A 23446-nucleotide genomic window follows, 5' to 3' on the forward strand; every position below is an offset into this window, starting at 1 on the left:
TTGTATTCGTGATTTATGTTGTTTACTGATATTTGAGCCATTTAAAGTGGTTCTATTTTATCGTTATTTAACTTCACGTTTTGTTCTCTTTTATTTCCTCATTGTTTAATGTTGTGGTTTGTTGTTTTTGCTCATGTTATCCTTGTTTAATGTTGCGTTTTGTTTTGTTTATTTGATCATTGTTTAATGTTGCGCTTTTTTTGTGTTGAATTTTCGCATCGTTTAATGTTACGCGTTGTTCGATTGAATTAAACTCGGGTTTTCTTTATGTTGTTGTTAAGCACCGCTAGGTTTCGGAAGAGTTAAAGTAAAATGTTGTAAGTGCGCCACAATGGGAGTTAGGTTTCAATCAGGAAGTCGTGGGGTTGTCTAGTAAATTCCTGGGGAGGCCACGGTTAAGTTACGGCCGTTAGCGGAGGCAGACCTAAGTCCTGCTCGATGCGGCTCTGGGATGCTGACGTGAAACCTCCGTCGCGGTTCTAGAGATCTTAGGTTTTTGTCGGTAAACGGTTGGTTGGGGAAGGTGGAGCAAGCTCTGCTCGAAGCGGCTTGGGAAGCTCATCGTACAACCCCGAGGCGCTTTGTCACTATTTCTTGGTCGGTGAAATAGCCCGACGTTCATTACTAACCTGAGTATCTAGAAACGTCGCTGGTCTCAAGCCGATTCAGATTATTCTTCTGAGTCCCCTCGCGGCCGAGAGTTTGTTACCTCCAGCTCTAAGTTCCCGAAGGCGTACCTTGACCGCGTAGTTCCGAGTTAAACATTGTTTTTGTCATTAATCGAATTGTAAAATATGAGTAATACCTGGGATACGGTTTTTGAAGAGGGTTTTTCATCCGTCCCTGTCTGTAATAACTGCCTTATAATTTGTTTACTTGTTTTGCAAGATTTAAACTGTCATTTTGTCTGTCATGTGCCCGTTTTTCTGTTATTTTAAATATGGTTGCATTCATCTTGTCGTTTATCTTTGTGATGTACTCAACTAGTTAATTTCTTGTACTTCGTTAAACTTAATTTCTGTCCTTTGTATTCGTTTCAATTTCTTTTTCATCAAAGTTATTACAGACATTTTTAATAAAAGGTATTTTGCGTCCCTCACATGTGTGTTTTATTTGCGGCACTCTTCCAACTGGAACCCTCACCGTTTGCATTCCGAACCTTTTCCGCCAAAAGAAAATCACAACGTAGGGCTCCTCCGATTCGATGACGATCACGACCACATTTGTTACCGTTTTGCGCAGGTTCAAATATTTGGCGGAAAAAGTAATGTATTCAAATCATTACAACACAGCTTAGGCGGAAAAATGAAGGGGCATATTTTACGGTGCCTCTACGGTACGCTGAACGCTCTGAATAAGTCTGTCTACGCTCTGCAGTCCGAAGCGAAGGCGCCGAATGCAAAACGCGCCAAATACAAAATACATAATCAAATTAACACATGCAACAGTTATTCTTCGATAATAATTAATTCAATGTAGGTACAAAATAAAAGTATACAAACATAAAAATATTTTTATACTAAAAAAAATAAAAAATTATCTATTAAAAAAGATTTTGGTTAATAAAGTACCTGTTTGGTGAGGCACTGCCTCACCTGCCTACCCAGAGAAGCCGCCCCTGCGAGCCAGTCACCTTCTGAACCCAGTAAAACCCGTTACAATGCGTGTATTGTCAAGGCGGTCTCTATTTTAACAGGCCGTGACACTGACTTCAGAAAGTGGTCTGTGGAATGGCCCACTAACGTCTGACAACGTTGCTTCGCCAACCTTTAAAAAAAGTTACTAGTTTTGAAGTTTTGTGATCACTCACTGTTACCCACTATTTTGTCATTGTCAGCTGTCAGTCAATCATCACTGAAAGATTTTTCTAATTCTCGTATTGCAATTTTACTTCAGTCAAAGTATATCAGGTGTCCAAGTCAAGGTAATTATGTGTTTCCTGTTTTATAAGATAGCTATTGTTAGTAAAATTTCATGAGTCCTGTATTCGGAACAAGTATCCTATCCAAAATGAAGATAGAAATCCTTTTAGTTCACCGTGATTGCATTAGCTCCAGTGCAAATTCCAACGCATGCCACCTGTACACGGTACAGCTCAGGACAAGATTTTTTTCAAAAGTCGTACACAGAGACCATTAAAAACTAATAAAGGTCCAGTATGAATTAAGAACTCCAAAAACTACTCACTCGGGTGTATGGACCCTACCACCAATACAGGTTTATAATTTAAAATGGATTTTAGACCTAATGGAACGAGCAACAAAGACCTCACGCGCCAGTTTTCTAGTTCCAAAATCCGCATCCATTCTTGCATTCTAATCTTCTTCGATGGGAATTTGAAAACGCTAACGCAGGAAGACTTGCTTGAAGCATAATTTGACTTGTAATTGGGTACGCAACATTTGTGTGGCATGTTTATTTTTTCAATTACTGAAATTAATTGCACAATTAATTGTCTTGCCAAAATGATTTTTTAATGAACCGTCTTTCTATGGAAGTGCCAATATTTTTGAAACTCAGGATGCTATGGAATGGCCCACTAAGAAATTTGGCAACACAGCCAGTGTCCTGGCCTGTTAAAATAGAGACCGCCTTGGTATTGTTCAATATTTTATTTGTTCCTCACTTGTAAATAACAGTTATACAAACTATTAAAAATTCCGGTATTTGAAAAAAAATCGTATGAGCTTTACACGTATTGCTTTGGAAACGCACATCACTCATATGAGCACGGGTGTAAAATTTTACGGGCTAGCCATGTTAGCCAGTTAAGAGACATTTTGAAGGTGAATACAGTGACTTCATACAAGTAGGGAACAAATAAAATCATATTAGACTTTTATCAGTGGTAACCCCCACCAGTGGTAGGCCTAACGGCCTGAACACGCTTTCAAGTAGAAAACTACTAATTTTCACCTTGATCTCCCTTTAGAATTGAAAATTAAAGATGTACGCACAAAAAAAATGGGTGTTTTCTGGTACTTATACATTTTCGGTACTGTAACGTAGTTCAAGAAAAACAAAGCAAAATAAAGTACCACGGAAGAGGAAGAGTTAATTATGTTTCAAAATGACTAGACTAGAACTAAACTTCGAGATAAGAAGATAAAAGAGACTATTTTTGTGAATAAAATTGTAATCAATCTTAAAATTTAAAGTCATTGTACGATGATACAATCCAGATTAAACTTATCTGGTGCAATCCACATACTACAGTACTAGAGCGTGATCAACAATGACTAAGTGTGTTGGCAATGAAACAATTGAAAAGTACCTACTGGCGTTTTTTGTCTCGTAATCGGTACTGACCGGATTTTTTAACTTGAGACGACATTATAGCATATTATGCATCGAGAGAATGAAGTGGATTATTTTTACCCTAGGTGCAGTTTGGGCCGGAGAAAAAAAGCCGAAAATTAGTAAATTATTACTTACTGTCAAGCTAAAAAATAATTTTTAACCTTTCGGCTTTTGTCAATTAAAATGTTTGGATCGTGCATGATTGTTACCGTCGATGCTTTGTAGGACCCTCGGGCTTCCCTTCGTGACATAAAACTTTGTGCACGCTTTTATGGCACAGAACTGTCAGATTACGACAATACAATTTGTTGGAAACATTGTTTAGAAGTAAGTTGCTAAACGACGTGGTTCTCAAACGACTTTGGTTATTCATAAAATATTGAATCAATATCTAATAATTATTTTATACAAATTTATGTTATGATCTCACGATCGTAGATACAATGTTGTAAGACATACGTGTAAAAAGTTCTTTGTTGCACTCACATTCTTTAAAATACTCCCTCGTACCTCGGTCATATTTTAAACTGGTTGGTGCAATAAAGGATAACTTTTTACACTTATATCTTAAATAACTATTTTGGTTATGCCGGTTATGTTTGTGCTATTACAAAAATTATAGTAAATTTCAAATTTGCCAAATTTCTTGATTTGTCATTCTTGATCACACCGTACAACAGTGCTTTGTTAGATTTATATATCATATAAAATAACAGTTATCAATATCAAGGGCAAAAAAAATACGATAAGTAACACACACATGTTCAAATAATTCTATTTCTCTCAGATTTAGATTTTTTTTATGAAAGATTGTCAGCCCTAAAAACGAAAGTATATGTTTCAAAATCAAAAATCTACCACCTGTTGAATTATGTTGGCAGAAAAAAAGAAATCCGTAGAGTAAGATTCATTTTTTTGGGTTGGCCCAACCTCTCGCCAAAATTTAACATTGAATTGTTGAGTTTATTTACGTAACACAAAATAATTATTATGTACAAAAAGGTGGTAGCTACCATATCATACCTTTTGAGTGAAATAATAAAATGAGTATTAAAAAGCACTATGAACTACACCCGAAACGACTCAACAATTTTCTTTCATAACCCCATTTTTTTCTGACACTTGCAGACACACTAAAAACAAAAGGTGGCGACGTTGTCGGTTGTATTTTCGAGGTAGAATGCAGTGTTGGTGGATTTTTGATTTTGAAACAGATTATATCACGCGTTCAAATGAAAGCCTGGGCTGGGAAGGCGTTGGAAACCGTCAATTGTTGTGCTTTTTTAAAGCGTAGATTAATTGGAGCATGTTGACCTAACCTAAGATTTAGAGCCAAAATTTCTTTCTTTTTTTTCTTTCTTTGCAATGTTTTACATCAAAAATAGAATAACGTAACGATTCCTATTCTGGAAGCAAATATCTAAGGGCACCCTTTGCTGAAAACAAACATGTTCAGTTATGTCCCGATTAAACATAAACAAATGTCATTCGTGTCAAACGGCGGGAAATTCAAACTTTACACTGTTCTAGAGATATTTTCATATTTGGTGGCGGAAACAAAAGACTAAGAAATGTCACAAATTTGTATTGTCAGTGTCAAATTTCTCAAAGGCGTTCGTGATTTTGACAGAAATGCAGCAAGTTGGCAATAAGAAAGTTATTCATCGTCGAACCAGAGAAATAATTAGTAATACGTTTGATTATATGAGAATAACTTTTCCTTTTGAAGCACTGACAAAAATTGTTTCCTTAGAATTTGTTTTTTCAATCTATTTAGCGAAAATTTAAATTTACCTAGACATTCCTTTTTACGGCGTTTATGAGAAATTTGACACTGACAATACATTTTTGTGACATTTCTCAGTCTTTTGTTTCCGCCACCAAATATGAAAATACCTCTAAAGGGTTTAATTTTTCCAACGCCTACTCAGCCCAGGTTTTCATTTGAACGCCCGATAGTACACAGTATAATTATGTTATTTTTAACATAAATAATACAAATTTTGTGATTACATCGAAACCTTGAAATTTGTCAAGGATAATATGCTATAAAGTGGTCGGCGTTTCCAGTTTTAGAGTAGGTACTCATTATTTTTGTACTTAATAAAACTTAAAGTAAGTTTGATATACTTCGTCCAGCGAGAGATTGGGAGATTTTAAATTGTATTAAATTAATCCAACACTACAAAATGCACTAGAATACATCAATTAGAGCATAATTTCAGGGCAGAAATGTTGCTGCTTGAAGGATATATTTCAAATTTTACGTGCGCTAGGTTCTACTTTCTCTACGTAGAATTTTGTGATTTTTATGTCAACCAATCTCTCGCTGCACAAACTATAGTAGATATCTATCTATGAACAGGTGTTCTAAAATAAGAATTTCGGAAATCAGTATATGTAGTTGGAGAAATCACTAAAATTTCAGTCAGTTATTGCTAGTGATACAGTCAAAAACATGGACGAATCTCCAGTATCCGTTAAAGTATATAAATACCGATGGATAGTTTTGTTAATATTTTGCCTTTATTCCGCCATAAACTTCTTACAGTTTCTTCAGTATTCCATAATATCAAACATCACCGCCAAGTAAGTACCTACCAGAAATTACAATTCCAATCAAACATTTAATTCTTCCAGATATTATGATGTAGACGACACACTAGTTGATCTCACGGGTCTAATGTTTATGATCAGTTTCATAATTTTTTGCCTTCCAATAAATTTCTTAATTGAGAAATATGTGAGTCTAACTGTCCAAATCAACACGGACCTTTATTCATTCACGTTTCCAGAACTTGAGGATCACCGCTATAGTGAGCAGCGGCTTGACAACAGTCGGAAACTTAATCAAACTACTGTCAGCTTCCCCGGATCGGTTCTACGTCGTGCTAATCGGTCAGTTTATGTGTGCCGTAGGTCAAATTTTCATCCTGAGTATTCCTTCAAAGCTTGCATCGACCTGGTTCGGACCCGGAGAAGTGTCGACAGCTTGCGCCATTGCGATCCTGGGTACACAAATTGGAGTCGCCATCGGTTGTGTATTCCCGTCCAATTTGGTCAGAAACAGCGATAACATCGACGATATTGGCGATGACTTTTTCACTCTGGTGATTATTGATGCTGCCGTAACGACCGCGATTTTCCTTTTGGTTTTGTTCTGTGATTATCCGTATTTGTGACGATTTGCGAATGTTGGTGGTTAGTTTTTAGGGCGAAGCCACCGACTCCTCCCAGTCAGTCCCAGATTAACATCGTCGAAACAGACAAACCGTCAATATTTCAAATTCTCAAGACAATGGTGAAGAACAAAGACTACTTGTTGATATTGTTAGCATTCGGAAGCTGTAACGGGATGTACTCGTCCTTCGGAATTATGATTAACGGCATCTACCTCAATTATTTCCCGGTAGTAATTTTGCCTTATGGAAACTCTTTTCATTGTTAATCTAATTATCAGGGCTACGAAGTCGAGGTTGGGATAATTTGTGCTATGGCCGTTATAGCTGGAGGGTGCATCGGAAGTGTCGTCTTTGGCTACATTCTCGATAGATGGCACCGATTCAAGTAGGATATACATACAGGTGTCCCATAAGTGCGCGGCAAAATTTTAACCGTTTTGAGGTGACGTCACGATTTCTTCCTCGCTTTCTCTTTATTGAAACGACAGAAACAGAAAAAAACAAAAAAAAGGCACGTTTATTTATTGATGGTCACTTTGAGGTTATTTTATGCTTCTGTCCATTTGACAATTTTTAATTTCTTTCACTTATTACATTGATTATAAACATAACCTTTCGAAGCAATTGTCAACAAATTTGACACATTTATAGTTATTTATGATCAATTCAAATTTGTTTCTGATCCTAGCTCAAACATCGCAAAAGGGTAAAAATTGGACTATACTGGGCTTCATGTAGAACTCGGAAAAAATATTCAAAAAATTCTGTCAAAAAATAAAATTACATTTAATTTGTATATCATATTTTATAAAATGTACGCCAATGCGAAGTAACCTCTAGGAAATATGCTTTAAAACAAGGACACCGCATTGGTGTACGTTTTATAAAATATGATATAAAGGATGTACATATTTTTAAAATGTGCCGAAATTTTACCTACTAGGTTGTAGAACAACGTAGGAGACTAAAAGCAATTAAAAAAAAATGTAGCTCAAAAATTAAATGTAATTTTATTTTTTGACAAAGAATGTTTTAAATATTTTTTCCGAGTTCTACATGAAGCCTAGTAGCTCGTGGTTAAAATTTTGCCGCACACTTATGGGACAAACTGTATATGTTGTGTTTGAAAGAGTAACATTTTATAATTTTAGACTGACGTCTTTTCTTATTATAATTGCATCAGGTGTGGCTTATCTTTTCGTTGTGCTCAGTATGGAAGAGAACTCACAACTGGCGACGTACTTCACAATTCCCATTTTTGGGTCAGTGTTCCCAATATTTGTCTAAAATGTAACGTTTCCAACTCTTCTGTTGCAGGTTTTTTATTGCGAGTACTTTACTTGTTGGATTCGAATTTGCAACAGAAATTCTCTATCCAATTCCGGCAGCCGCCGCCTGTTCCGTCTTAAACACGTTCATTTACATATTTTCATTAATATATACTTTGGTTTTTGGAGCTTTATTTGACGCTATAGGTTATTTAGGAACACACGCGATCATTTTTGTCTTGTTAACGTCAGGTTCTTTCGTTATTTATTTCATCTCTCCAACGTTAAAGCGAAGAGCTGCAAACGCAATAAATTAATAATATTTTTGATTGCAATAGCATTTTCTTATGATCTGATCCCGAATGTTTTGAGCGAAAATCAAACGTGTATTCAAAATTAAAAAAAAAAAAAAAAAATTACCAGCCCTTACAAATAATTCAAGCTTAATATAAAATTAATTTTTAAAAACAGTTTCTTAAAAAAATGAGAAAAATCGTGTTTTTAACCACATTCTATTTTTTATATTAAAAATGGGCTACCAAGTCTTAATTAAAATCCTGCATCACGTTCCAATAGCTTTTCTGTAGGTGTTCCATTTTTTTGAGTGATTTTGAATGTACAGTTTTTGCATTAAAAAAATAAAAAATGACGATTCGAAATCAAGCAAAAATACATTAATTAAAATTAAAAACCCATTGTACAATTTGTAAATATAATAAAAAAAAGATGTAAGTCAAATTATTGGCTGCAACAAAGTTTTTTTTTCTCAAAAAAAGTATTTTGAGATTATAATTTCACACTGCACAATAGCGTCCCCGTAGCCTGGACGGATATCTCCTCAATTACAAATTCCAATGTCATCAGTGCCATTTGCAAACTGATAGATAGACAAACAGTTTATTTATTTCAAGGAACTGTAAAATGGATTGGGTTTTTCCCAAAATACGTCCACTGGGTATTTATTGCTTTATGGCCCTTTGAATTCTAAACATGGTCGTTGAGGACGAGGACATAATTGTAGGATAATGGGGCCAAAGCAATTTTCTATGGAAGAAGGAATGGCTAACATAAAATCCCAAGGCGCCTATCAGTTTGGACCCGAGTGGTTTTTAACAGTCTGTAAACAAAAAACACCTGGTTAACGACTGAAAAACCAAGTACAAAATGGCACTTTTGTTTTGAAAGAAATACTTCCAAAAAATCAAGGCAACGATTCGCATTACGGTTGTGCCAAACTTGATATGCAGGAAAGCGAAGTCAATTTTTTAATTGACAAATTCACTCATGTTATGAAAACAGTTGGTATTGACCAATAGTGTGCCGAATATCGCGAAAAAATCTAGTCATGGTCAGAAAATGCATCTTTCGTCGACAAAAATCTCCCTTCCGGCGAAAAACAACGTTGACAAGGCTTTTGTTTTTGTTGGTAACACAAATTAATGAAGAAAATGTCAGAAAATTATTTTGACGTTTTCCGAAATGGATTTAAAAAATCGTTTTAGAAACGACTCCAGCAGTGATATTGACTACAGTGTGAAAACAATTTGGAATACAACAGGTAAATTGTTGCAGGAAAAGTGCCACGATGAATATAAACTAACCTTTAATCCAATTTGTGATGTTGTTCCGAATGTTTGTTTGAATTGTTCATTCGGGAATTTGTCTAGCCAAATATAACTCGACATCCTATTTTTTTTCGGAAAAATTTTGATTTTTTTAGACTCAAAGTTTGTTGCAACAAACTTTTCGTCATAGTATCAAAATTTTCTGAAAAAATGGTAAGTCTTGTGATATTGTGTCTGACAAACAAACTTTTAAATGTCTTTTGTTGAGCAGAAAATTATTCAAAAAAAAAAAAATTAAAGACCAAAATAAATGCGCCGATTGATTCCCAGAAAGAAAATGACGGAAAGCTGAAACTCAAAAAAAACGTAATTTTTTTTTTTCAAATTCGGGGACAATTATTTGTGACCCAAGACCCAACGCAAAAACTGCGATTTTATAGTTTGGACTACAAAAGGAATTAATGTTGAAACTGTTGAAACCATAGTGGTAGATGATCAATTCATGAAAAATATCCTTCCAAAATAAAAAGATTTTTATTATTTTATATTAAATAGCACTGGATATGGTTTTAATATTAGACTTAATAATACCACACTATCCTTCTTTATTTGGATGACATAAAACTTTATGCATCAAAAAAGAATCACATTTTATCTTTACTAACAATAACTGAAAATTTCTCAAATGATATTGGGATGAGTTTTGGTATTGATAAGTGTAAAATGCAATCAATATGTCGCGGTCATTACGAACATTTAGAATATATAACTCAAGAAGGAGAAATCATTAAAAATTTAAATAAAGGAGAAGTTTATAAATATTTAGGTATTAACCAATCAAATCATATTCAACACTCAATAATAAAAGAAAATTTAGAAAAGCAATTTTATTTAAGAATTAAATCTCTTTTAAAATCAAAATTTAACGGTAATAATTTAATTAAAGCAGTTAATACATATGCTGTTCCATTGCTGACCTATTCTTTTGGTGTTATAAAATGGTCCAAAACTAATTTACAGAATAGAAACATTAAAACCAAAGTTCTTTTTACCAAATTTAGTAAACATCACCCTAAATCTGCTATTGAAAGATTTAATTTACCACGCAAAAACGGTGGTAGGGGTTTTTCAAATCTAGAAATTCTACAACACAATCAAATTGCTTCACTAAAAAATTATTTTCTCAATAGAGCTCGTGATAACACCTTTTTTAATGCTTTGGTTTCAGCCGATAAAGGCTACACACCTTTAAATTTAAGTGATAATATAATTTCAGATATTGTTAAGCCAAATATACCTGACACTATAGCAAATATAAAACAGAAGTCTTTACATGGGAGATACTTTAAAGAACTGGAACAACCAGAAATTAATATTCAGGCTTCTCATGTATGGCTTAAGGAATCAAATATTCACCCTGAGACGACCGAGGGTTTTATATTTGCGATAGAAGATTGTGTTATAAATACAAGAAATTGTAAAAAACACATATGCGGTTTGCAATCGATTATTAATAAATGTAGGATTTGCGGAACTGAAGGGGAAACAATTGAACACATCCTTTCTTCTTGCACCGTTTTGGCTCAAAGCGAATATAAAGTCCATTCAAAAATCAAAAAACCACCAACGTCGCATTTTCCTCGATAATTACTATCGGCAACGCTGTCTAGTGTAAAATTTGGTGAGACTTGTAATTTTGAGGTTAAATGTTTATTAAGTTCTTGTTTTTCTGGGCATGTTTAAGTAAAAATAATAAAAATCAATAAATAAATGAAACGTGCTGCTAATAAAACAATATGAACGAAATTTAATTTTATTTTGAATCAAATAAATGTCATAATTTATAGTTACCAACATAGTATGAAAAAATATCTACCTAGGGTTTTTTAAATTTTACCAACCTACAGCAACAGGTGGGGGTTTTTTGATTTTTGAGTGGACTTTAAGAAACGTCATGATATATTCGCTAAAATTATACACATTAATTTAACTGTTAAATTCAATTTATTAAAGAATACTTGTGACCACATTATAGTTATACTTATACGGTTGGCTTCAAAAAAAACGGGAACTGTCAGAAAAAGTTCTGTCAGATTTTATTAAATTTTTATAGTTTGAAACGGCTTTTTAGAATTTAGGTTAAAAAACTGCACTTATGTGTCAGAAATACTACTGTCAAACAGACACAAATTGACAAATTAAATTTCCAATTCACATTAGGTCAAATTTCATTTCCCGTTTTTTTTGAAGCCAAGTGTACACCAGAAAATTGTTTGGAAAATGATAATTACAAATTATATTAAGCATAACAGACCACTCAGACTAGACATTATTATTTTAAATAAACAACAAAAGTAATCATATCTTTTAGATATAGCTGTTCCAAATTCACATAATCAGGGTTATTACGGTGACTCTTGGATATTGTTTATTAACGGATAAACAGAAAATAACTAAGAAAATTCGGAAGTCTGTTTATGGTGGCATATTGGTTATCTGTCCTTGATTTGTTATGTTGGAAGTTTTCAGATTATTGGAAAATAACCAATTTTACGTGTTTTGGGTATTACTGTGACAACAGAGGTTACGACATCCAATGTTTGATATTGGAAAATTTAAGAACGATCTGGGGTGGTCTTATTACTGTTGGATATTGGTTATTTCGTATTGTAGGTATACCTAAAAGTGAAAATGGATGTAAATTTGTTATGTCTGAGTTGGTCTGACGTAAAACATGAAAAGTTTTGACATTTTGCTGGTTTTGATAACATCAAAATTGACAATAAGAAGGATGAATGAAAGTGTAGAAAATTTGATGTAGATACTAGATTTTTTTGCAATCGACTGTAATTGTCGTTTGTTGGCACAGACTACGCCTTTTTATTTCATCCAGGGGGAGCAACTAAAGGCTGTATGACACGATGCTAAATTTTGTAGAAAATTTGTTAGAAAATGAGAGAGACCCTCGATCGGACCAATGAACGATCAGGATTATAGTCTGTCTTTGTCAGATCCTGATCGTTCATGATCAGGATCTGACAAAGACAGACTATAATCCTGATCGTTCATTGGTCCGATCGAGGGTCTCTCTCATTTTCTAACAAATTTTCTACAAAATTTAGCATCGTGTCAAACAAGCTTAATAGTAGTTTATTTGACGAGTTTGAGTGTAAATTGGATTTTTTTGGCACTCGTGGACCTTTAAAACGCTCGTTTCACTCGCATTTTAAACTGGTCCACTCGTGCCAAAAAAAACCCAATTGATACACGAACGAGTTGAATACAACGTTTTTTTGTTCGACGAGCCCCTTAAAGGCTCCAAATCGCTTAAAATCTTTAAAATTAGCTTGACGTTTCGTTTTGACAAGTGGTGGCATTTATCAAAATCCGTTCACACAGGAGAAAATTCTCAATTTCTGACAGTGTCGAACAAAAAAAAACATTTAAATGACGTCAAATGTTAGACAAATGGTTAACGAAAAAGATAAAATAAAACTTCTGAAAACATGAGTGGAAGCTTCAGTTATTATAAGGTATAACCACAATGATGAGACATTTTGCTAAATTAAAATAACTCGGGGAAAACTGAAAGTGCTTTTTTGTATGAACTCAAGACCATAACTCAGGATTCGAACGATGGCTATGCGTAATTCTTTTTTGGTTTTGTTTGTTAGGGTTTTGGATAAGTTTTCGGAAAAAAAAATTCGGGACAATTACAAAGAAAAGTCGGAAAATTCGGACAAATTTAAAAAATTATAATTTTTGTATGCACTCTCGATCATAACTGACAATAGGAGCTACATATTTGCTTGATGTTTTTTTTTGTTTTCAATTGAAAAAAAAACCTGGAAGATTTGAAGAAAAATCTGGAAAAACGCAATCCAGTTAATTAAAATAAAATTACATTTGCTTTGTATTGTTACGCGATCTGTCCGACAAATGTAGTAGTTGTTTTATTTCTATTCCAATTTATTTGCCTACATGCACAAATGTCATGAAAGCTGATTGTGAAATTGGGAATCAAACCAATCGGATTGTTTGCTTGAACATCGATCTTGCAATCGAAATCGAAATGTAAATATTGGGTGATTCAAAATAATTGTGGATAAATCTGGCAACTATGTACAAAAATTTACGTGGCAACTGTGTCGGTGGGATAGAGTTGACATTTTTTTGACAGTTTTCATAGTCGCACAATTTTGAAAGTTGTCAAATCAATGTGTAATGAAATTTTAAAAATCAAATGCACGCTTATGAAATGTCATACAAATGTCAACTCTATCCCATTCACGCAGTTGCCACATAAATTTTCGTACATAGTTGCAATACTTATTCATAATCATTTTGAATCACCCAAGAAAACTGCTTGAGATTCATTGTGATTTCAAATTTAATGGAAGAAAATAAATAATTAGTTTCGACATGAAATTCTGACTTAATTAAATTGTGACTTAAATTCTGGAACAAAACCGCATGGTTCCAACTCAATCACATTCCAGGCACATCACACATTTCCAGCATTTCAGCAGTGTAGAATACTGCCGATAGAATTCATCTCCCATGTAAAATTCCTCATTTTTACTTTATTTACACATTTCCAATAGCTTTTCACAAATTCACAAAACGATCACAAACAAATTTAGGTATTGAAATTTGGACAAGACAACGTCTGCCGAGTCAGCTCTTCGCGATGTTATAATATAGGGTTACCCTCCGGATCGACCACTCTTCTTCTAATTTGGAAGAATGATACCACGTAAACGTCAAATTCGCCTGTCAACTCTGTCAAAGCTGACAACCGGAAATCAGAAATGCGTTTAGATCACAGTGGTATCATAAGTGTCATCATTCGACAATATTTCAAAAACTCAGAATCATTCAATTGAACAAAGTGACAGTAACAAGATGACAAGTGAAAAAACACAACCTAACTTTTTGTAAATCAATCGTCAAGTCAAATCAAGTTGTAATCTGAGACACATACGCCTCAGTTACACTACACAAATTTTTGAATTGTGAAACTGTCTAAGATAACACTTTGTCCTATTTTATTTTGGTCAACGACTGTACATAAAAGACATCAAATTCATTGGAATTGTAAACAAGTTTCATTTAATAACCGAACGAAATTCAAACCGTATAAGATATAGCAAGTACTATTGATCTCAATGAATTGAAGTTGGAAGGTTGATTAGGATTGATCATGGCTAATCAAAATGTTACAAAGAAAAATATTCAAATCGGTGAAGCCGTTTTTGAGTTTTAACGAGCCTAACGAACAGCGATTGTAGGTGATACGAAGTTCACCGGGTCAGCTAGTTTTCAATAAAAAAAAACATGTGTTAAAATTACATTTTTTTAACTTGAGGTAATTTTGTTTATTACTAACTGAACCTTCATCGTCTAAAATATTTGCATTTTAAATTTCATAAAAATCCTTTGGCAAATAACCGACATATTAGGTTCGAAAGTCTTATCTAAGGTACCTGTATAATTTCTCGTGCCAGAATGGTGAAAAAGGCTTATTGTTGTGAGATCCCTTAATCTGTACATGTTATAGTATTAATGAATTTTATTTTATTTTGAATTTTATATCATTTTAAAATTTTATAAATACGGTCCATTTGTATTCATTGTATTTTTTATTGTATTTTTGTAATTTTGTTCTATTCGTATCGGCAATGAACGGCTAGCCGAGAATACAATGCGAGGTTTCAAGATTGTAACATGAACAAGTTAAAGTACCTACCTACCAAAAATTAGAGTATAAAAACTTGTAGGTAAGCAAAATAAATAGATAAATAAATAAGCCATTTTGTCGCACTTGTTTGCTTTATAACACTTCTCGCTGCGCTTGTCGTGCTCTAAAAAACGCGTGCAACAAAATAGTGTCTTATAAAACTTGTATAATATTAATAAATGACTTCGATTCGCTGACTTTCCTGCCCACTTTCATAACGCAATAGGTACAGTAGCTATTTGTGCAATCTCGACTTCGTCTTGATTAAAAATCCCGCATTTGAATATTTTTAGTATACTATTAATTATTTGTAAATTAAAAAGCGAAATCAAAATTGTTCTGCTTTCGTAACCATAGAGAAACAATTTATTAATGAAAAATTGTGAAGGCGTTTAAGCTTTTGTCTCAATTAAATACCAGTTTTTACGTTACGTATCCCAGGAAACGACCAAAATTGAACTTTTAGTGTTGAAATATTATTTATTTCATCCTGTGTCAAATTTCAATACTTTACGTCATCCGTTTGAATCCGGGAAAACGCAAAAAACGGCCGGACGCCGGTTAAGTGTTGCTATTGGAAACACAAAAGTAACAATCGCACAAATCGCAATAACAATTATTCAGGTTTAAGAAATGTTTTATTCAAAACTAGATCTAAATACAAATTAACAATTTAACTATTTCGGCCACAAAGAAGATGATGCACTTACTTTCTCAAGACTAAAAACGTTAGTTCACAAATAAAATAATACAACCATTTAAACCAAATCTAAAAAATAGGCCAGCCAGCATAACCTCTTCCGTAGGTAATTTTCTTCACATTATTTTCTGATTTCCATTTACAAAACTGGCTGAATTGTTTTTGATACCTTTCACCAGACTTGCTACTCTTGCTAGGTATTAATTCAGCACAGGCTTCTGCAGATTTTCTTACAATTTCTGGCGTATTTGCTTTAAAAGTCATTTTGACGCACAAAATTATTTCAACAAAATAAACAATTGCCAAACAGCCGTTGCTAATCATGTTCCAAAAATGTGACTAGATTTGGAGTATTTGTTAAATTATTTTGAAATTAATTTCAATGTTTCTTTCAAACGAAATTTGAGGCAGGATGAAATAAAATACATAACGACATTCGTCCGTGAACTCTTTTTACAGTATTCGTTTCGAGTTTCAAGACTCGGCTCCTTCGTCGCCTCGTCCTTAAACGTCTCACTCATACTGTAAACTATGAGTTCCCGGACTTATAACGTTAATTACTATTCCGCCCTTAGTACGAAATTTTTCACTTTTCCTAACTCAAATTAGTATTACAATGTTGAAGTTTTCCAAACTCTAGTAGAAAAAAAAAATACTCTGCTTTTCCTAGTTCATCGAACTATTCTAATTAAAAGTATGTATTTAAGGGTTTCAATTCATTAATATTGTAAAATTCATTACACAATCAAATCAAAATTTATAATAATATTTGTGGAGCAACAATAACTCGAAGAACTTATATTCCCGTGATTTTTTTTATATAGTCGCGGAGAGCAGGCACGTTAGAATAGACTCCAGGATAACCTTCGCGGCCACATCCTTTTGCCCAAGAGACGATACCAGCAAGAACATTGTCAATAACAAGTGGACCCCCGGAGTCTCCCTGACAGGGACCTTTTCCTCCATCGTCAGCACCAGCGCATAACATGCGACTCGTGATGCTTTGTCCGTATGCCTCTTTGCAGCTCGATTCGCTAATAATTTGGACAGTGACACTTCGCAAGTAGAGCGGAGACCACCCATTCTCCGTTATCTTTCCCCAGCCGCTTACCAAGGCGGAAGTACCAGGAGGCCAGCTAGTGGTCGACGACGGAAGGCCTATAATGGCTACGTGTTTGCTCAGACGGAAAGGTGACGCCACGTGCAAAAGGGAGATGTCATAATCGCCGAGTTGGGGGTCGAAGTCGGGGTGTTGGTGAATGCTAGTGATCTCGACCACGTTACATTTGTACTCAAGGTACGAGGTAGCAAATCTGATAGTCATTAGATTACGATTGATACTAAAATAATGATAATAAAATAATTATTGCATTAAGTCGCACCAAAAACACGTAGGTACCCATAGGTGCAGTGAGCGGCGGTGACAACATAGTCAGTGCTGATTATGGAACCACCACACATGTGCACACCAATATATTGAAGTGAGACTTGCCATGGGACCTCTTTGATATCTATCTCGTTGCCGCCTACGATTTTCTCATCAGGTGACAAAGTTTCCGTACGGATAAAAGTAGGTACCGCTGTAAAAAAATAAAATAAAGTGCATTACACTTTTTTGATGAGCGTACTGTATAGGTTAACGAAATATACCCGAGGCAGATGCTACGAAAAAGACTGCAAATAAGACTGACTTCATTTTGAAAATATTTCAAAATCGTCTCTCCAACTAAAGTGTTATTCGTCAACATTATTCTTTTAATACCTGAATTTTATCACATTTAATTATGTATTTATGTTAATTTTCTTGATAAAACATTATCAAGAAAATTAACATAAATACATAATTAAATGTAATAAAATCAACATGTTTTTTTAATACCTGAATTTTATCACATTTAATTATGTATCACATTTAATTATATATTTATGCTAATTTTCTTCATAAAACATTATCAAGAAAATTAACATAAATACATAATTAAATGTGATAAAATTCACGTATTAAAAGAAAAATGTTTTTAGTTTTAATTTAGAACACTAAATTAAAACTAAAAACATGTTTTTTTCTATTTTGCACCTTCAACACAGTCATTATAACACTCAAACGGGTTTGGAAAAGGGGTTCCTTTCGATACCTGTTTGAGAAGCATTTACTTAAATTTTTAATGTTGGCAGTGACTCACAGTGCGTACAATAGTTGCTATACGTGATCACTGAATTTCACGACACTTTAAATTCAAATTTTGCAATTGGGATCTGCACAACACTCTTCGCGGTCTTGTGTGATCTGCCTTTTGAGTCTTGGTGTCCCGGAATCCCTGTGGATTCACTCTGCTACGTTTTGCTAGTTTCATGAATCACCAATGCATAAATTCTCTTCGCAATAGAAAACTTTCTCCCTTCAGAAGAAATATGTGAGATTACTTGATCAAGTGTTATACCGTGATGACTGTTGCCATAATTTTATTAAATTAAAGATAAGATTCTGCCTCTTCCATTTGTGTATGTTATGCAATGCTTACTGTTTATCCACGAGAATGTATCTAATCACAAATCACAGTAGCATTGGACTTTACTGTATTAATTTATACACTGATCCGTCCAATTCTCGTAAATCTTTAAATTACGAACAATTATTGCGAAAGGTGACTATTTCTATTAAATATATGATACTGAGGAATTTAAAATTTGATAAACTACATCGACTTATTATTATTAAATTATTTTGACTTCAGTAAGCCTTCTAAGTTAATAGTAATTAAATTCATTCATTCAAGATCGTTGGACAAATACCTAGGTATAGTTGACTCAAGTTGCAAAAAACCACTTTGCCTTTGCAACAGCATTTTTATGGCATTAGTCATTTGAAATTACTTTAAAACTGGACTTATATGGAAAATATTCAATCCAAATTATGATTTTCTGGTTTCTTTGTGTCTTTATTTGGTTCAAAAACAATGAAAAAATGCTGTTTAGGTATTTATATTATACAACGTGTCTCAGAAATAAGTACATTAATTTTAACCAGTGACAGTTCTCGTCAAGAACAACAAAATTTTTATGTATCATTTTTTCGAAATAAACTAGGCAAAAATGAATAGGGAATTCCACAATTTTTCTTGGAAAGCAAAATAATTGCCCCAATCCTCCCACGTATTCTTACACGCTAGATAAATTTAAAATGTTACAGGTACTTGAATCATTACATTTAAGGTGTATATATTTATATTTCTAACACCTTTCATTACAAATTTTAAAAAATGGAAAAATTCCCTATTCATTTTTGCCTAGTTTATAATTTTCATTTCAGTATTTTTCCCTCCATAAATTAACGAGCCGTCTGTTTACTCGCATTTTCTATTTATTTGATCCAATGACAGTGACCGTGAAATGATACTTTTTGTAAAATCAACGCAAAACATTGGGCCGTATGATTTCCCTTTCATTAAAGTTAAAGAACGTCGTTAAACTGTTTTGTCTCTGTCTAACATAGTGCTTGGCATATACTGTCACTTTGTCTAATCAATTATTTAGCTAATGAAAGGCTTAACGAATGGGAAATCATACGGCCCATTGTGTTTTTAGAATACAGTTTTTCCGCTCTGCGGCCGAGGTGTAGTTTTTAGTTAGTTTTGTCCGACTCCACAAGGCAGATGTTCACGTGTTGATTCTGTGATTTAAGCTAAAATTTTGTGAAAATGGCGAGTTTATTTTCGAGTAGTGAATACATAGATAAGTAGTGTGTTGGTGTGTGGTGAAGCGTCGGGGTGCTCCGGGAGTCCAGCGAATTTCCGTGCTACTTGTGGGGGTACATGAGGGTTGAGGGTACATGAAGGACTTGGTATATTCGATTCCAATTGACACAATTGAAGTTTTAAGAAAACGGGTGGAAAATGCTGTCACAACAATTTGCAATAACAGAAGAATGCTGGAAAATGTAGAAGAATCATTTCGTCGGCGTCTTCATTATTGTATTGACAATAACGGTGGCCACTTTGAACACTTCTTGTAATGATTAGTGATTACTGGTTACTTTAATTACTTCATGAGAATTTTTACGGATTAATACACTAATTTCAGGAGACATTTTGTCATTATTTGGGTATGGGCGCTTCATTAGGGTCAGTTTAAAATATTTATTATTAAAATTGTTTTCATTTAATATCTACCATATGATTCTTTTTTTTCTCTTCCACCCTTATCATTATAGGTTACAGCAACGGGCGCAGCAATTAGTCGCTGTACTTAAGTACGCAAGAAACAAGTGAAAGTTTTCTTGCATTTCTTTTTTGTTCTTCGCTTATCGGCAACGGCGAAGCAAGTAATCCCCTAATCCCCATAGGCGGGTAACGAAATTTGTGCCAAATTTTTCAATAATTCTAATTGGATAACTATAAGGTTTAGGAAAAAAATATATTTAAATATTTTGTTGCTATTAACGAGTTCTATTACCAGTTAAAATTAATGTACTTATTTCTGAGACACGTTGTATACAGGCTGTTCCAAAAATGGCGTACAAACTACTTACTACCTTACCGAGGATGCTTAAATGTACATGAAAAAAATATAGAAAACATGTTTCCGACAAAAAAATCAATTATTTTTATTATTATTACTAACGATAATACAATGTAAACAAAGATATATTCATACATCATTACCTTGCAATGTTAACGTAGAGCAGGGATGAGCAACCTTTTTTTACAACGGGCCAGCTTCAAATTTAAAAATGTTGTGCGGGCCGCATTTAAGAAACATGATAATGATGAACTTAAATTATATCTTTAACAAAATAAATCTAGTATAAAAATTACCGAAATAAAATACTCAATGAGAAATTTGGCATTGCTTCTTGGTCATCAATTGGTCTATATTTGCAGATATAGACGACACAGCAACTCGCACGCAGCTTTCTAACCGTACATCATTTAATCTCGATCGATGATCGCTTTTAATTATTTTCATTGCGGAAAACAATTGTTCGCAAACATAGGTACTTCCAAAAAGTGTCATTATTTGCTTTGCCTAATCGTGGGGATTTTTCTAAACTTTTGTATTTTTGGTAGAAATTATGTGTCAACATTTTTAAATTTATTTCTTAAATCCGTGTCGTTTTGTAAATCTATTAATTCCATTTGTAACTCATCCGGAACTGTTTCCACGTCTACATTAAATGGGGAAGAAAAAATGTTAAAACTACGAACGGTTTTTTCTGATCTAAATATTTTAAATCGCGATTCAAATTCCGTTATTAATTTTTGTAAATGCTGGGCATATTTTCAGGTTTCTGAAGGGTTTTCTTTTTTTAGGTGTGCAAAATGTGACATGTTGTTTGACAACAGATGTTTGTTCCAAATTTTAAGTTTGCTTTCAAAAGCATTAATTTTATCAAACATGTTATGAATGAACTGGTCTCTTCCTTGAAGTTCCATGTTTAAGTCATTCAAATGCTGAGTTATATCGACGAGAAAGGCAAAATCACACATCCATTCTTTATCTTCGAAATGGGGAAATCGATATTCTTTCATTTCCACAAACAATTGAATATCATTTTTTAAGTTATATACTCTTTTTAACATAGCACCTCTACTCAACCAACGCACTTCTGTGTTGTAAATTACATCACCATATTCACTTCCCAAATTTTTTAAAAACTCATTAAATTGGCGGTGATTTAGCGCTCGAGATTTGAGAAAATTAATAAGTTTTATTACAGACGTAGTGACATTAGGCATATTTAAAATTTTTGCGCAAAGATTCTGTTGGTGAATTATGCAATGGTTAACAAAAGTTTCAAAAGTCAAAATGTAAAATCTTTAAAGGGCCGCATGAGAAAGTGTGGCGGGCCGCGGGTTGCTCATCCCTGACGTAGAGGATTTAAAATAATTTTTTCGATTTCCAAAGCTTCTAAATTCTCTATTATGCAGGATTAGATATTGGTAATGCTAATGACTAATGAGTGATCTTGTACTGTGATAATATGTATGATTAGACGTAGCTGTCATGACAATTTCATACATATATTTCAAAATAATTGATCTGTTAAGTGCCACTTTCAAAGACCGCCAAATCAGAAAATAAGTCCAATAGAATTTTTTTAATATTTTTCTGGCGTTTACGGTTATCTCTTCTACACCGTAGTGCACCGTTAGTACGCCATTTTTGGGACACTCTGTATATATCAGAAAAAACAAATTGTTTACAACGTGCAAAAGTAGATACATTAATGAAAAACTTTTGAATTGTTAATTACTTTTTCTAACACTAATATCTTATACTGTGTCCATGGTGCATTTGAGCTCACACCTTATGTTTCCCATAAAATACGCTTTCCTCTATAAGACACGTCGTCAATAGCAACGTATCTTATAGAGTCATAAAATACGCTCACATTCAAGTAACATTTTATTCATCATTTTTACAGTAATTATCACAAAAGTGAAAAGTACAATTATTGAATTGGAACTGCCATATTAGCGTCGTGCTCTTGTTCCTAACATCTTCTTCTTTAACTTCTGCTGTTTCATCCAAAGCAAGTGCCCGGCCATGGAAAATGGCAATCTTTACATTTTCTTCAAATGATTCTTGCCGTAGTGTGAATTAACTTTTAATGCAGTTCTACACGCTTACCCCATATCAAGAAAAGCCAAAATGACATCTTCCGTTACCTCCGTGATGCTTTTTTTATTGTTCCAGCCTTGAAACGAAACATACACCTTTTCGTATGCACTTTTAGACTTCATTGGTAACAAATTGCCCCTTTTTTCTTATTTCTTCTGGAACATTTTGGCACATTTCAACGATGAATAGTTATTTACGAACCAAGTGCGGGAAGACGATGTTCCCGCATGAGCGCATTTTTTAAAGCACGAGCGACGAAGGAGCGAGTGCCTTTAATTAAAGCGCGAATGAACGGAAGATGTCTTCACGCAAGTGGTTCGTACAATATTTTTTGTACGAAAATTAAATTAATTTTTTTTGTTTTAATACGTTAAACATAAACGAACATAAAACCAAGTAGGCAGTGATCTTTGGTTATTGGAAACAATTGCTTCACTTGATATTTCAATTTTTGCAATAATTTGTGAATTTTGTAGGAACAATTTTCAACGATTATAAATCTTACCGTAATTTTTTAATGGAGGAAAACCCAGGGAAGTTGTATTTTATGACCTAAATTTTATTATTATCAAGACAGATTTTTTTTGAATGCCTCAAAGGGCCAGTGTTTTTTGCAATTTTTACATTCGAGTCGACCGGGAAGCACTCGTTTCGGAGCGAGCGTTGAATGTTGGAAGCGTTGCTTTCAAGGCTATGAGTACAAAAAATTGTTTTTTTCCAAATTTGTTGATATTATTACCATAGTACCCACGGCAACCTCCGCATTTTGTATATTGTGACGCGCCTCGAATAATTTCTGAATTTATTAAAATTTCTGATAAGATGTTAGTGTTAGAAAAAATCTTGAAGACAACGCGTGTTTTATAGTTTAAAAATCTCGATCTATTAAATCCTCGCTCCCTGCGGTCGCTCTGATTTAAACTACGATCTCGATTTTTAAATCGTCTATAAAACTCTTGTTGTCTTAATAGCTATTTTCTAACACTAATATCTTATACGGTTTCCATGGTGCATTTGAGCCCACACCTTATGTTTCCCATAAAATACGCTTTTCTCTATAAGACACGTCA

The 23446-nt window shown here is 33.8% G+C and overlaps 2 protein-coding genes and 1 long non-coding RNA gene across 3 annotated transcripts; 1 reads left to right on the forward strand and 2 right to left on the reverse strand.

Annotated features, from left to right (window-relative positions):
* Positions 1–221: 221 nt before the first annotated feature.
* Positions 222–1320, reverse strand: LOC138127107 (uncharacterized). The gene is made up of 2 exons (XR_011158098.1): positions 806–1320; positions 222–737 (listed from the first exon to the last, which is right to left on the reverse strand). It is a non-coding gene; the product is annotated as an uncharacterized lncRNA (long non-coding RNA).
* Positions 1321–1626: 306 nt separating this feature from the next.
* On the forward strand, positions 1627–8079 carry LOC138126623 (uncharacterized MFS-type transporter C09D4.1-like). The gene is made up of 7 exons (XM_069042414.1): positions 1627–5889; positions 5941–6043; positions 6096–6462; positions 6507–6709; positions 6761–6867; positions 7634–7744; positions 7800–8079. The coding sequence occupies exons 1-7, from the start codon at positions 5759–5761 to the stop codon at positions 8065–8067; spliced, it is 1290 nt and encodes a 429-aa protein (XP_068898515.1). The 5' UTR covers positions 1627–5758; the 3' UTR covers positions 8068–8079.
* Positions 8080–15172: 7093 nt separating this feature from the next.
* On the reverse strand, positions 15173–17667 carry LOC138126870 (trypsin-1-like). Its single transcript, XM_069042667.1, has 3 exons — positions 17406–17667; positions 17155–17335; positions 15173–17095 (listed from the first exon to the last, which is right to left on the reverse strand). The coding sequence occupies exons 1-3, from the start codon at positions 17449–17451 to the stop codon at positions 16552–16554; spliced, it is 771 nt and encodes a 256-aa protein (XP_068898768.1). The 5' UTR covers positions 17452–17667; the 3' UTR covers positions 15173–16551.
* Between the last annotated feature and the right edge of the window lie 5779 nt (positions 17668–23446).

The sequence above is a fragment of the Tenebrio molitor genome, chromosome 3, assembly GCF_963966145.1.
Source record: "Tenebrio molitor chromosome 3, icTenMoli1.1, whole genome shotgun sequence".
NCBI lineage: Eukaryota > Metazoa > Arthropoda > Insecta > Coleoptera > Tenebrionidae > Tenebrio > Tenebrio molitor.

What these genes read in the sequence shown, in the direction of transcription:
- LOC138126623 (XM_069042414.1), top strand. Translation starts at nt 5,759, where the DNA reads ATGGACGAATCTCCAGTATCCGTTAAAGTATATAAATACCGATGGATA. An exon ending in GATAGATGGCACCGATTCAA is followed by an intron (nt 6,868 to 7,633) that starts GTAGGATATACA and finishes TTATAATTTTAG; the next exon opens with ACTGACGTCTTTTCTTATTA. An exon ending in TTCACAATTCCCATTTTTGG is followed by an intron (nt 7,745 to 7,799) that starts GTCAGTGTTCCC and finishes CTTCTGTTGCAG; the next exon opens with GTTTTTTATTGCGAGTACTT.
- LOC138126870 (XM_069042667.1), bottom strand. Translation starts at nt 17,451, where the DNA reads ATGAAGTCAGTCTTATTTGCAGTCTTTTTCGTAGCATCTGCCTCGG. An exon ending in TTTCGTAGCATCTGCCTCGG is followed by an intron (nt 17,336 to 17,405) that starts GTATATTTCGTT and finishes ATTTTTTTACAG; the next exon opens with CGGTACCTACTTTTATCCGT. An exon ending in GCCGCTCACTGCACCTATGG is followed by an intron (nt 17,096 to 17,154) that starts GTACCTACGTGT and finishes TCATTATTTTAG; the next exon opens with TATCAATCGTAATCTAATGA.